The following is a 15,370-nucleotide window of genomic DNA, read 5'->3' as shown; positions in this document are numbered from 1 at the left end:
GGGCATATGCAAGTCACTTGGTTCTACAACCCTCACAACAACAAGTGTCTTCACCCATGTTATCGATCATGAGCTTTTTAATGGCATATTGACTTTTGACCTTGACCTCCATCTTCAAGTTCATAAATAGCCATGTTATTGTACAATATTTAACTTGTTAAATAAGTGTTTGACAACACAGGAAGGTACACACCTAGCAATTACATAACCTCTGTTTACAGACCATACCAGTCACACATGTATTGCCTATCACCTCATTCTTTCACAAGAATTCGCTACCATCATAGCTGTAGTACACTTCTCCACATGCACTCATACTCCCCCAGTCAGCACTCGCCCCCTCAGGGGCGCAGCTCTGCTGTCCTTTTGTCCTGCGTGATGAACAACACTTGCCGGCGGTTCATCCCTTCATCTCGCCCCCTGCTGTTGTCCGTTCACGCATTTCGATCCCCGACACCCTTTCCCCTCCGGTTCCGTGGAGGTCCCATCCCCTCCCTTGCTGGGTTCGTGGATTGGTGTCATTTCGGCGTAGCCACTTTCACCTCGGCGGTAGGGCACTATGCCCTCTGAGGGCGGGAAGTGTCTTCATTTCGGCTAGTCGTTGTTTCCTCCCAGTCACGGACTCCGGCTCCAGCCCGGTCCTCCTGGGCCGTGAAACTTCATCATTTCGGTTGATGTGGCCGTACCTCAGACCTCAGTCTGATGCTGACGGCCACTCATTTCGACGGCCATTAAAAAACCGTAAAAAACCTCATTAAAACACTACAAATTCGCACAAATTACAAATTCTACCTCTCATCTCATGGGGGTACTTCGGTCTGGTCATGGCATTTCCACCCCTCAGTCTTGGGGACCGTACTTCGTACTTCTGCCCCCATTCACTTTTCCACATTCCCACCACCACCCCTTTCAACCTCCTCTTGGCAACTGACCTGGTCTATGGCACTTTGGGGGACCGTACTTCGTACTTCTGCCCCCATTCGCCTCCAACTTGCATCGCTCGGCCTCCAACAGGCCCCCAACTTGCTCAACTGGCACCACAATTCATACTCACCCATCTTGCCATCGACCAGATCAGTAGTGCCCTCTGCCCAAAGTGGTTTTGGTTTATGCTAGATTTATTTGACATGTAGTTACCTTTGCCTTTGTTATGCGTGTCTTGTATTATTGCTTTAGTATTATTTTATTTCCATTAAACATTCGTTTTCTAACTTATCCGGATGTGTGTGTCAAATCAAAGTGTGTATGTATATCTCTGATATGCATGGACTGATTTCAACCAAACCTTGTACAAATGTCAGATGCTATAGTCTGCATATACACATTACTTTGTTTCACAACCCCATGATAACAGCAAAATGGCGGCCATATTCATTATAAATATTCACATTTTGGCCGATAACTCTTGACGCTTAACAGATAGAGACCCTATTCAAGTGCCTTCATTGTTGTTATCAGTTATGAGCTTTCTAATGACACCGACTTTTGACCTTGACCTTCATCTTCAGGGTTAAATAGCTATGTCTTCCTATTTTGAAATCATTAAGATAATAGAAATATTAATGCTAATGTGCCTGAAATTGTCAAGGATCTACACATAATAGATAAGAAATGAACAACCCTTTCAGGTGTTGTCAGTGTATCTTTTTGATTGCCTTAAAGGCCATATATGCCATAGTTGTCCTTTTTGAAATGAAAGCCTGTGACATAATGTACAAACTAAAGAACTTGTTGTAGTCACTACAAGAAATACTTCTTCTTTTTTTTTTTTTGGGGGGGGGCTATATCTTCCATGAAGATTTATTAACTCTCTGATAGTTTAGTGAGTGTTCAATATCGATTGTGACCCACCAGTGAGTTAACAAACTGGTGATGTAATAATAGGTGTACAAATACAACCTTGTACATGATTATGAATAGAGACAAATGTTAACAAATGTTGTAATTATTCAGCTCATAAAGATAATACACAATTGCAATAATTAGCAAAGGTATTACATATCTAGAAGGGCTGTTCTTTATGCAAATGATGTCACCACCTTCAAACCCCTTTTTTAGCACAACTGAACTGAAAGGTTCAGTAGTGCTATAGGCATGGCAAAGTGTCTGTAGGTCTGTCTGTCTGTCTGTCTGTCTGTGTGTGTGTGTGTATGTGTGTAAACAACTTAAAGTAAAAAACTGCTGGACCGATTGCTTTGATATTTGGTGGTCATGTTACTTCTGGTGTCTAGTTGGGAAATTGTTCAAATGAAAGTGATTGCATCAGGGATGTGGGTTTTGGGTCAAAAAATGTGATTTTTGGTCAAAAAACTTAAACTCAGAAACTACTGGGCAGATTGGTGCGAAATTTGGTGGGAACATTCTTAAGGGGGTGTAAAGTAAGATTTGTTCATGACGGGATGATTCCATCAGTGATATGCAAATTAGGGCTGAAAATGTGTCTTTTTGGTTAAAAATCTGTAATTCCAAAACCACTGAGCAGATTGGGCTGAAATTTAATGGAAATGCATTTAGGGATGTATGGACGAAGATATGTTAAGCATACCATGATTCCATGAGTGATATGGAATTAAGGTGTAAAAATGTGAATTTTGGTCAAAACTTATATCTCAAAAAATACTAAGTGAATGAGTTTGAAACTTGGTGAGATGTTTCTAGAAGTGTTATTCTTTGTCATTGCTTTTCCTCAAAAATCTTCAACTCTGAAATTACCCAGTAGATTGAGCTTAACTTTGTTGAGAATGTGTAGATTTGTCCAGGGGGGGCACGATACCTACCACGTGATATGGTTTGACCCCTAGAACAATAGAGCGTGACCCCGCTGCACTACAACTTAGTACAAGCGAGTATTTCCCGTTTTTCAATGAATTTTGAGTGTATATGTAAATAATTTCTCAAGATAAATTCCACATTTGTTGTAAAGCTATAAAGCATCATCCCAAACTGCTTAAATAATATCAAAAACGTCCAGTTGTGAAATTATTTATGTTCGAATGCAGGAGACAGGTCAAACTACTTAGTCAGAGCTTTCGGCGAACGCTATTTTCCGATGGTTTTTTCACAGAAGAACACCATGTATTCAATGAAAAAAATCAACATTTATACATTTTGATTCATGATATTTACGTTATATCTTGCCACCACTAAATGCTCCACGAATAATGACTATACGGCAGCGTCAAAGACTAGTCGAAACTGTCTTAATTTCAAGATGGCGACGCACGCCTCGTCATATTCCTATAAGGGGTGGACCATTTGATAACCTGGGGGGGCTTGGAAGATTTCGGGGGGAAAAAAGATGCCAAGTGGAAAAAAAATCCGGATATGAGTGGGTGATGGAAAAAAAAAAGATGGACCACTGCTTCTAGAAAAAAAAATATCTTGATAGGGAAATGATGCACAGGTTTGAGTATACTGTTCAACCTGCTCGTACCTCTCCAACCAGGACACTTGTCAAATCATGACAAACAGTTTCAAACACGTCAGGGACCAGTCAGTTTCGTTAGCCTGTGGTACATATATATATTTGTTCTTGTCTCTGTTTCTTTCATGAATGGTTTAAATATTACTTCATGTAAGGGTTCAAACATAACTATACATACAATTATACATATAATACATGTATTACCTAGCTACCACACTAGTTATATGTAATTTTTTGGCTGTTTCACAATCAGTGCTTCACTTATCTTGCACTTTGGGGCAAAAGTGAACTTGACTGTTTTGTAACAGTAATCTTCATACTATTACTATCACTATTGGATAGTTTATAAAAGAACTTAATTATTGTCTGAAAGTGTCTGTGAATGGCCTAAACATTGCCTTTAGAAGTAAAAATCCTCCAGGGCCCTAGACCCCCCCCCCCATTCACACACACACACACAAGAGGTACACATATTCCAGTCTCAAAGCTCTTCCTCTACAGCTTACTGTCAGATGCTATGAAACTTTATTCATGGGGTCAGTGACTTTTTGTTGGCCCAATGGAAAATAACACTGACACCCCCCATCCCCCCAAGCTGGAGAAACTGACCGGTCTATCTAAATGTCTGAGCTCACCAATCAAGTTTCCGATTTGTATTTTCAGTGTGTCATCATACCATGGCATAAAAACTGTCAATGATGTTTATTTAATTGAAAATCAAATATGTATGAAATATGTAGTTTTCTAAATAAAATCTGTGTGTGATAGAACAGCATCTTTTTACTCTCCTCTGTATTACCCTGTGTGAAAACCAAACAGAAAATTGTGGCAACAAATGTAGGCATTCAACGTTGACGTAAAAAAAATCCGGATATCTCAAAGAAGCAAAGAAAAAAAAAGTTGCCAGCATAGGCGAAGGAGAAAAAAAATAATTCTCAGGCAAGCAGGTGGGGAAAAAATAATGACTCTCCACCAATCTTCCAAGCCCCCCCCCCAGGATATCGAATGGTCTACCCCTAATGTAACGTTGTACTAGTAATAGTACCATACACTTTCGAACAAACCACTTTGCCAGAAATGCTGTTATAAATACAAAAAAAACCACCGTAAATCTCACATTTTTATTTTATTTTATATAATTCATTTTTTCGTGTCATTGTCGTATAACTAGGGCCACCCTGGATACATTATGCAGCGATCACATATAAAATTTCTTGCGGGAGTACTCCTCACACTCTCTGCAAGAAATGCGTCGAAGGCACAACCACTTTCATTTCACTGGGAACAGCACGTATCTGAAACAATATACATGTAAAAATGTTAAACAACTACATAGTTTACTTGTCGACACGAGTGAAACTTCATTTTTCAGTAAGTATGGCAAGACAGAGAACCCAGAAAGAACGTAAACTTATGGGCGTTAGACCGGGTGCGGTACGTTATGCCAGGCGTAGTGCACTGATCATCTGACCTCGAGCTTGCACACTAGCGTACCAGACGTAGACGTCGCTTGCTGGACGTTGAATGTCACAACTATCACAGTCATTAATTATCAATGGACATGTAGGTATCCAACAAATGCTGCCTTGAAGTTGATTCTAGAAAATGGAATATCCATGTGCTTTTTTCATTTTGGTAAAAACGCGACCGCGACCTACCGTACCGAACTACAAATACAATGAACTGCAGGCCGGCATGTACACGTACGGTACGGTATACACGGTCACGTCGCTGAATACTTTTCGATCTGATTTGGTACCAGTACACATAATAAATTACGATGGCAAAAATAAAGGAAAGACGAATTTAAAACGTATGAAACGTGAAAATGTACGTACCTTGTCAATCTGTTGTCAACAGCGAATTTGTATCCAGCAGTACACAGTGCTAGGGGTAGGCAGGAAGTGCACTCGACAGTGTATCAATACTGAATGAGCTTCATTGCGCTGACGCGATAGCGTGTCACGTGACTGGCATCGTCCCCCCCCTGGATTTGTCCTCATTAATAGCTGACACAGTGAGAACAGTACATTGTTAATTAACTATAATGTTTACTTTACTATTTCCTCTGGTGGTAAAGCCTGTAGCATGGCCAGTTTGGTTTATGACTGGATTATGTAATATATTGTAAGACAGCTGTTTCATCACCTACCCATATAAACTGAATGTAGCTGGCTTTTACAATATTACAATAAGAAAACCAAGAAAGATAAACCTGTTACATTGGTATGACTTGGTTCCAAATTGATTTTAAAAAATAAAGAAGTACAAAACCTTGTAGACACATCCCTTTAAAGTTTGATTAGGATGTTGCTATACTTGTCTTGTACACTTCCAACATAGGATGGCTGGATTATGATGATGGAAATTAGGTATGAAAATTTTGTTTTGGTTGCAACTTTAAATCTTCAAAAAATTATATATCTATCATTGCCCTGAACATGAAGTTGTGCGGCAACGCAATATTTGCGCTATTTTTGATATCTAGCCTACTGTAGAGTCTTGACATGGGGTATATATGTAATAGTTGTTATGTTTGAATAATGATAATTTATATGTCAGCTGGCTGTTAGCTAGTGTTTATGTTTTGTAATAAGTCATTACTTCTGCAGTAAGCTTTGAGTGATATGTTTCCTACTGCCTAATATGGGATACCTTTTTCCTAATATGGGATATGTTTCCTAATATGGGTACCTGCTTCCTAATATGGGATACTTGTTTCCTAATTATAATATAAGGGATAAATCACTTCAACTGTTTTGTTGAGTATTTGTCTGTGTTCTCAATTTCAGGCAATGAGAAACCAATTTACTATTGTTGATTGATACACACAATACATGTAATATAGTACTATAATAATTGTTTTGCAGTGTACATCTGTGTGCTAATTTAAGCTTTGCATGTACTCTCTTTGGAAAATACATGTTAATTTGAAGCGTTTCCATGTGGGGCTTAGCTGTATGTATGTTGTCAAACTGTTTGGTTGCTTATGCTTCACAAAATGGGTTATGGTTACTTACTACATGTTAAATGCACACTAGGCTACACATACAGCTGTATCGTGTATTTATTGCATACATGATATGTCAAATCTGTGCAGACTTCAAGATCTGAATTATTGGTGGATGGATTTATGTAATTATGTACAGTGTATACTAGTGTGACTCACTGCATCATATTGTGTTAACATTTAAGTGGTAAGGCAATCAAACAAAACTAAACACTATCCTGGCATGTGTTGTAGTAGTTGGTGTAATCAACATATGATGTTTGCAGGAATCTTCATGTTCACTAGACAACATGTTTTCATACCAAATGTATTGTGTAAAGTTCTAAATCTGTTAATAATGCTAATTATATTTGCCCTTTCTTTACAGAGTGGAGGAAGCATGGATGATTTTGCTGCAAAAATGTCTGGATTTGAACAACAACATCATCATCTGTTACGATGTCTAGAGAAAACAACAGTAAGTGATTTCACTACAAACATTGGCAAATTGAAGCATAAAGTTGCTAGTGTTGTTATCTCCATTTGTTAAAGTGATATCTTTAAAGTATGTGACTCTTAGATGTTTTACAGCATAGTTGCTATAGACATAGCATTAGATGTTTTACAGCATAGTTGCTATAGGCATTGCATTAGATGTTTTACAGCATAGTTGCTGTAGGCATAGTACTCTTTGTATCTGTCAAACATTCAGGAGACATTCTTTTTTAGCTCCCTTATATGAGCTTTTGTGGCGATGTGACTGTCTGTCTGTCTGGTATGTTACTGGGACACGGGCTGAGTTTATATGGTTTGGTATGTTACTGGGACACAAGCTGAGTTTATATGATTTGGTATGTTACTGGGACACGGGCTGAGTTTATATGGTTTGGTATGTTACTGGGACACGAGCTGAGTTTATATGGTCTGGTATGTTACTGGGACACGGGCTGAGTTTATATAATATGGTTTGGTATGTTACTGGGACACGGGCTGAGTTTATATGGTTTGGTATGTTACTGGGACACGGGCTGAGTTTATATGGTTTGGTATGTTACTGGGACACGGGCTGAGTTTATATGGTTTGGTATGTTACTGGGACACAGGCTGAGTTTATATGGTTTGGTATGTTACTGGGACACGGGCTGAGTTTATATGGTTTGGTATGTTACTGGGACACGGGCTGAGTTTATATGGTTTGGTATGTTACTGGGACACGGGCTAAGTTTATATGGTTTGGTATGTTACTGGGACACGGGCTGAGTTTATATGGTTTGGTATGTTACTGGGACACGGGCTGAGTTTATATGGTTTGGTATGTTACTGGGACACAGGCTGAGTTTATATGGTTTGGTACATTGTATGTTACTGGGACACAAGCTGAGTTTATATGTATATGTTATTTGCCAAATACCGTTCCATCTTGCTGCGAGAGGTAATTTTTCTGGTAATAACAGAGAGTTGGAGGCGAGCCGTTATACCGTAAAATTTACCTCAAGCAGCAAGATGTGGAACAGTATTTGGCAAATAACATACTTATACGTCACCTGCGACTACGAATTCATTTCTGAATGTATAAAAATGCTGTTTCATTTTTTTAAAAAATCACTTCCGCGTTATACTGTTGAGCGTAGTATCATGCACCTCTCCTATAACTGCAATGCAGTTGTTTACGTGTCAGCCTTAACTTTATAATCCAATTAGAGTGTGCGTTTGCTCAGTATTATGACATAATGTTTACTATTTGCATATCACTCAGTGAGATATTTAAACTTATAACCATCAGCTGAAAAATGAGTGCGTCTTTGTTTTGCGTACTATATTCCATTAAATGTACAAAAATGTTTGTGATATGCTTTGTTGTTCTAGTTAAGCAAAAATTGCACTCTCACTGGCAGTAATTTTGATATCCTTCATAAATTTAGGAATTCATGTTTACAATCGCGTGACGACCATGCGTTCGCTGTCACTGGACTTTTTCGTTCTGTGTGGCTATTTCCTTGTGACATGAAAAGTACAGTTCAAAGACTTGTTACAATTTATACAACTGTGATATTTTGTTCGGTTGACAACAAATTTGGCATTGGAAATGCTTTTTATAGCTGGATTTCTAGTTGTCTGCTAGGTTTGTTTACAAGGGGACGTGCAGTGATCATGTGATACAACAAGCAAAAATATGGCTATTGGTGAAAAATACACCTGCATATCTGCAGGGCTTTCAGAATGTGAGATTGGTGACAGGCGACGTATAAGGTTTGGTATATTTCTGGGATACAAGCTGAGTTTATATGGTTTGGAGGCATACATACATGTAGGTGTTGCTGCATAAATAAAAAAGGCACTTGCAGTATGCTACTTGAAGCAATTGACGAAAATCAAGTTAAGAAAAAAATATTGAAGAAAACCCTACTATGCAGTCAACTGTTTTAACAATGCCAGAAGACAATTGTAATATGATAGAAAACATGCATTATCATTATTATACTATAGTAAAACAATGGTTTTAAGTGTTTTCACTTGAGCAAAAACTTAAAAGCTTATAAAGTTAGTACCACTTCAAAGTCCAGTCAAACTTACATGTATGTCTTTCTTCGGTATACTTTAATACAGTGATTACTTCTATCAATTTACATGTACAGATGAGTTTGGGTGATAACATAACACATTGATAACTTAGTAGTCCCCCACCACCCCCAACAGGGGGGCCTTCCTTTACAATGGGATCCGTCCGCCCGTGCGTCCATCCATCTGTAATGCATCATTTCTCAGACAAACTATAGGTTATTTCATTCATACCTGGCACATAGGTGACATATCGTGTGATACAAGGGCACCTCACTTTGTTTTGCGATTTATGCAAATTTGACCAAATGGCAGCCATATTTGTAGTTGAAAATCAATATTTGCTGCATAACTAAAAAAACTGTAATACAAAGACACTCCATTCAAGTGTCTACCCCCATATTATCAGATGCACACTATCTTTGTAAACTTACCCTTTGACCTTGACATTCAAGGTCAATTATCAAAATCAAGCCAATTCCATTTTTTCTTCTTCTCACAAACAATGTATGAGATATGAAAAAATATTATCAAACATGAAAATATGTATTATGATACAGAGTATGATCCTAAACTGTTTACTGTGTATCACAGACACATTGGAGTAATTACACATTGCCCATTTCTCTTGAGATCATGTTTACAAGTAATATTGAAGAAAAGAACTATACACAAACATTGTTTGTGGTACTCATATCACTTTTCCAGAATGACAGCCATATTTGTAGTTAAAAATCATTATTTACTGCATAACTGAAAAACTGTAATATTTAGAGACTCATTCAAGTGTCTACCCCCATATTATCAGATGCAAGCTATCTTTTGAAATCTTGACCTTTGACCTTGACCTTCAGGGGCAAGTATCAAAATCAAGTCAATTCCTGCCTATCACAGACACATTGAAGTGTTTACATATTGCTAATTTCTTTAAAATCATGTTTACAAGTAATATTGAAGAAAAAGAAATATACACAGACATTATTTTTGATGCTTATGTAATTTTCATTAAGTAGCAGCCATATTTGTAGTAAATAATCACTATAATATTAATGCATAACTCACAAACTTCAATACATAGACTCTATTCAAGTGTCTAACCCCATATAATCACTTGCAAGCTTTCTTGTGGTTGTAGTAGTAGTAGTAGTAGTAGTAGTAGTAGTAGTAGTAGTAGTAGTAGTAAAATTTATTTAAGAACAGGGTAGCCAGGAAACAACAGAAGCTGATTTCCACCTGGGTCCTGTTACCACACACCAAAAAAAAACATTACATATGGTACCACACAGAAAGAGATTACAAACAATGCGAAATCAACGGTTAATAAGACAAGATGAAAAGCAACAATATCAATAGATAAATTTACACAGCCATCCAGTTACACCATACTGGAAGTCATCCTCTCTGACATAGTTTGATTTATGTATGTATTTCAAAAGTATGAATTGTTTTGCACGGCTTAATATGTGTTGGTAGACTGTTCCATAAACAGCTATGAGTGACCTTTGACCTTGACCTTGACCTACATGTACATGGTAGACCAAAATCAAGTTATTACTTACATGTACATACATGTATTGCAGACACTTTGTAGCAATTATGTGTGGCTAATGTTTTTTTAGATCATGTCTATAGATAATGCAGAACCAGATAAACATTAACACATACATTACATTTGGTGCTCATATCAGTTTTTACTCAATTGCAGCTATACATTTGTATTTGTAGTGAACAATCATGATTACCACATAACTCAAAAACGTTAATACATAGCTAGGGACTATATTCAAGTGTCAACATTTCTTTTAAGACATTGAACTTAAGCCTTGATCTTCCGGTTTAACCCATGCATTATTAGACACTTTGTAGTATTTATTTGTTGCCACCAATTTCTTTTAAATCATCCAGGATGTCACCATTCAGTCACAGAAGTAAAGTATTTATGGGGGATGTGTACTCTACTAAGACTTGTTCAACTTTGAAATCTCACATGTATGAAGAAACTGTACTGCACTGTCATGTGTTCTGTCATTGTGGGGCTTTCTTTCTACAAGGCATTTGTGGGAAAACATTGCAGAGCTATGGTATTTGAGGGGGATGGGTTTGTATGAAGACTAGTTGATAATATAATGTTTTCATAAGAAAACTTGGACAATGAACCATTAGAACTAAGTTATACTGACTGACTCAACTTTTTCCTTTAAATTTAAGGAGTGCAAGAATGCAGTCATAGTCAGGATTCTAGTTCAAAGTAGCAATGACTACCCAGAAATTTTTGTCAATAAGAATTATGAACAGTTGGCGACCTAGAAAAAATTCCAATACTGAATTCTGACATCCCCAGCAACCATTGCCATAGCAATGTAAATCTCAGTTGATTGCTTCTCTAGCAACACCAAATCAACTTATTTTCGGTGAAGGCAGTTGAGTGTCACTTGTTTTAATTGATGCAATGTTTTCTTTGTTTGCTTCTGAGCAGAATCGGGAATTTGTGGAAATGGAGTACACTTATAATGGAGTGCCGTGTACAAGAGCTCCAGACACACATGTAGCACAGACCCCTCCTCTAACTCCAAGTCCTTCCACTAGTTCATCACATCACTCCAAAACAACAGGATGCTGTGGAAGAAGACATAGGAGTAGTTCATCTGCAAAATATCACTCTGCACCAACGTCAGCAACACCAACTTCTCCTACCACACCACAGGACTACAATGATATTCAAATAAGAGTGCCCAATAGAACATCTCGATCAGATCTCAATGCACGGCCTTATCCCAAAGTGAATTGTTCCACTCCAACCAGCACTGTTACTACAGCAATTGTTACTATGCCAACGCCAACACCAACGCCAACAACTGATGTGGAATCAAATCAATCAGGATGCACAAATTCATCAGATGGATCCCCAAATGTTGTGCGCATCTCGGCATTATAGCGATCCCCAAATGTTGTGTGCATCTCGGTGGTATAGCAGTCCCCAAATATTGTGCACATGTTGGCGTTATAGCAATGTCCAAGCATTATGTGAAATCTCAGCGTTATAGCAGTCTGTCAGTGTTATTCTACATCTGACTCCCACCACTGATTACTACCAAACATAAACAGATTTGACTTTTTCCACTCAATAGAGCATTTTTTCTAAATGTAAATATTACTACTGAATTCTTGTAACATATTATTGCAAACATTGCAGTTGCAGAATTTCTGCTCTACATACATAAATCCTAAACACTAATTTCTTAAATACAATTTAATGTAACAGTATTACAGAAACCCTCCAATACAATTTACCACTTGTAAACAATTTCAACTTGTAAGAAATAATGGATAAGAAAAACTCTGCTTTGTATACAGTTCAGTTCATGCAGTTACCTGTGTACGCATAGTTAAGTTTTAATAGTCAGATGTATTCATATCTTTTGGTGGTGGAATTTTTTTAGATCATGGAAATTTCCATTGATCTTTAATTGGCTAGTGTATATTGATGACATACAAGGTAGATAATAAGAGTGAGCCTGACTTGCCAAGTAAGAGAAAGATTGGTATGTAGGTTGTCATATAGTTTTACTACAGCTCGGATCCAATGATGATGATAAGAAAGACATTATTTCTCTCATATCATGCGAGAAGTATTGTATCAGTTTGTTTTGCAACATTTGCAAGTATGTTAATTTTATTCTACATATTCAGTCATAATTTATGCAAATTCAGAATCCATGCATTATTCTGTAGCCATGTTCATGTTTAAATGACAATATACTATGTACATATGTTAGAGTGTCAAATGTATTGAAACTTCTGTAGACAGTTAATAGTCATTTTTATCCCAAAAATCTAACAAAATATTATGGCTTGACAAAATTAAGCTTAACATAAAGATGATGTAGATTAAATAATTAATTTTCCAACCGTAGTATTTGCATAGATTTCTAGAGACATGCAAGAAATTATTAAAGATATAAGCTTAATTTGTGTGACCATGGCAACACAAGTTTGTGACTCTAAAGGTGTGCAAGTTGTCTTGGTTACATAACAGACAAGACAGTAATGTCAATACAATTTTATGACTACATTTTCCAAGCATCATCTTCATAGCACTTAAATAGTTTAAAGACTTTAGCATAATAATAATAGAGTGAGACTTTAAGGTGTATGGCTAGTCTCCGATTATACTAGTGGAAGAGTTAGGTGTAGATACAAGTGTGTTTTGCAGGTTTTTATTTGATCACTGGATTGAAGTGATCAACCTACAGGTGCAGGTGTTATGGATAAAGTGTAGATTGAACAAATTTAATATAGTCAAAATAGTAGAAACTAACAAGCAATTCATTTTATTCAATTTTTAAAAGAAAAACTGTGATATGCTGTGTGAAAATGTTCAAATCTATAGATACTAAATGATGTGTACAATTCAATTTAACCTATTTATTGTCTTTCAATTTAAATCAAGACAGTCATGTGCTTTTGTGTCTCATAATTTTTATCAAAGTGATAATTTATTTTAACCAATGATTGTTTTTCCTTCTCTTGCCAGTCATTTTACCGTTTTTTTTCATTGAACAATTTGATTACATTTTGCATATCCAACTTGGACAACATGCTGGTTTACATGCAATCAATTTTCATGATTACTAAATAGTACACTTAGTATTGAAAGATAAAACATCTTTTTACATTTACTAGAAGAAGTCACAGGTTGCTGGTGTATTTATCATTGTATTGTCTAGAAAACAATTGATTCTCAAGATATTGTTTACCCTGTTGTCATACGAGTGTCAAGGTCAGTGACCTAAAAGACATTGACAATATGGGTCATGAGTGTCAAGGTCAGTGACCTAGAAAAAAATGACAAGATGGGTCATGAGTGTCAACAAGGTCAGTAACCTAGAAAACAATGACAACATGAGTCATGAGTGTCAAGGTCAGTGACCTAAAAGACAATGATACCATGGGTCATGAGTGTCAGGGTCAGTGACCTAAAAGACAGTGACAATATGGGTCATGAGTGTCAAGGTCAGTGACCTAAAAGACAATGATACCATTGGTCATGAGTGTCAAGGTCAGTGACTTAAAAGACAATGATACCATGGGTCATGAGTGTCAGGGTCAGTGACGTAGAACACAATGACAACATGGGTCATGAGTGTCAAGGACAGTGACCTGAAAGACAATGATACCATGGGTCATGAGTGTCAAGGTCAGTGACCTAGATAGAAAAGACCATTCTAATTAAAAGACATAGAGGAAGTGTAGTTAGTGGCACTAAATTATCAGAAATAATGTCATGTTTCTATTATTTAGTCCATAAAGTTTTTATAACTCAAGATTTTGATGTATCAAGTTTATACAGGTATTGTGATTGATAATACACCTAGTATACAGGTATTGTGATTGATAATACACCTAGTATACAGGTATTGTGATTTGATAATACACCTAGTATACAGGTATTGTGATTGATAATACACCTAGTATACAGGTATTGTGATTGATAATACACCTAGTATACAGGTATTGTGATTGATAATACACCTAGTATACAGGTATTGTGATTGATAATACACCTAGTATACAGGTATTGTGATTTGATAATACACCTAGTATACAGGTATTGTGATTTGATAATACAGTTAGTATACAGGTATTGTGATTTGATAATACAGTTAGTATACATGTATTGTGATTTGATAATACAGGTAGTATACAGGTATTGTGATTTGATAATACAGTTAGTATACAGGTATTGTGATTTGATAATACACCTAGTATACAGGTATTGTGATTTGATAATACAGGTAGTATACAGGTATTGTGATTGATAATACAGTTACTATACAGGTATTGTGATTTGATAATACAGTTAGTATACAGGTATTGTGATTTGATAATACAGTTAGTATACAGGTATTGTGATTTGATAATACAGGTAGTATACAGGTATTGTGATTTGATAATACAGTTAGTATACAGGTATTGTGATTTGATAATACAGTTAGTATACAGGTATTGTGATTTGATAATACAGTTAGTATACAGGTATTGTGATTTGATAATACACCTAGTATACAGGTATTGTGATTTGATAATACAGGTAGTATACAGGTATTGTGATTTGATAATACAGGTATTGTGATTTGATAATACAGTTAGTATACAGGTATTGTGATTTGATAATACACCTAGTATACAGGTATTGTGATTTGATAATACAGGTAGTATACAGGTATTGTGATTTGATAATACAGTTAGTATACATGTCTTGTGATTTGATAATACAGGTAGTATACAGGTATTGTGATTTGATAATACAGTTAGTATACAGGTATTGTGATTTGATAATACACCTAGTATACAGGTATTGTGATTTGATAATACAGGTAGTATACAGGTATTGTGAT

At 36.5% G+C, this 15,370-nt stretch overlaps 1 protein-coding gene across 2 annotated transcripts in view; it reads left to right on the top strand.

Annotated features, from left to right (window-relative positions):
- Nucleotides 1–14,413, top strand: part of LOC144445130 (potassium voltage-gated channel protein Shal-like) — a 101,611-nt gene extending 87,198 nt beyond the window's left edge. For both annotated transcript variants that reach the window (XM_078134778.1, XM_078134709.1), the window contains 2 exons: nucleotides 6,802–6,891; nucleotides 11,449–14,413. In XM_078134778.1, the coding sequence (XP_077990904.1) occupies nucleotides 6,802–6,891; nucleotides 11,449–11,907 (549 nt within the window). In that variant the 3' untranslated portion in view covers nucleotides 11,908–14,413. The remainder of the gene's footprint in view (nucleotides 1–6,801; nucleotides 6,892–11,448) is intronic.
- The last annotated feature ends 957 nt before the right edge of the window (nucleotides 14,414–15,370 follow it).

The sequence above is a fragment of the Glandiceps talaboti genome, chromosome 1 (assembly GCF_964340395.1).
Source record: "Glandiceps talaboti chromosome 1, keGlaTala1.1, whole genome shotgun sequence".
Lineage (NCBI taxonomy): Eukaryota > Metazoa > Hemichordata > Enteropneusta > Spengelidae > Glandiceps > Glandiceps talaboti.
The sequence above is the reverse complement of the archived record's forward strand: the minus strand, read 5'-3'. Positions and strand labels throughout refer to the sequence as shown.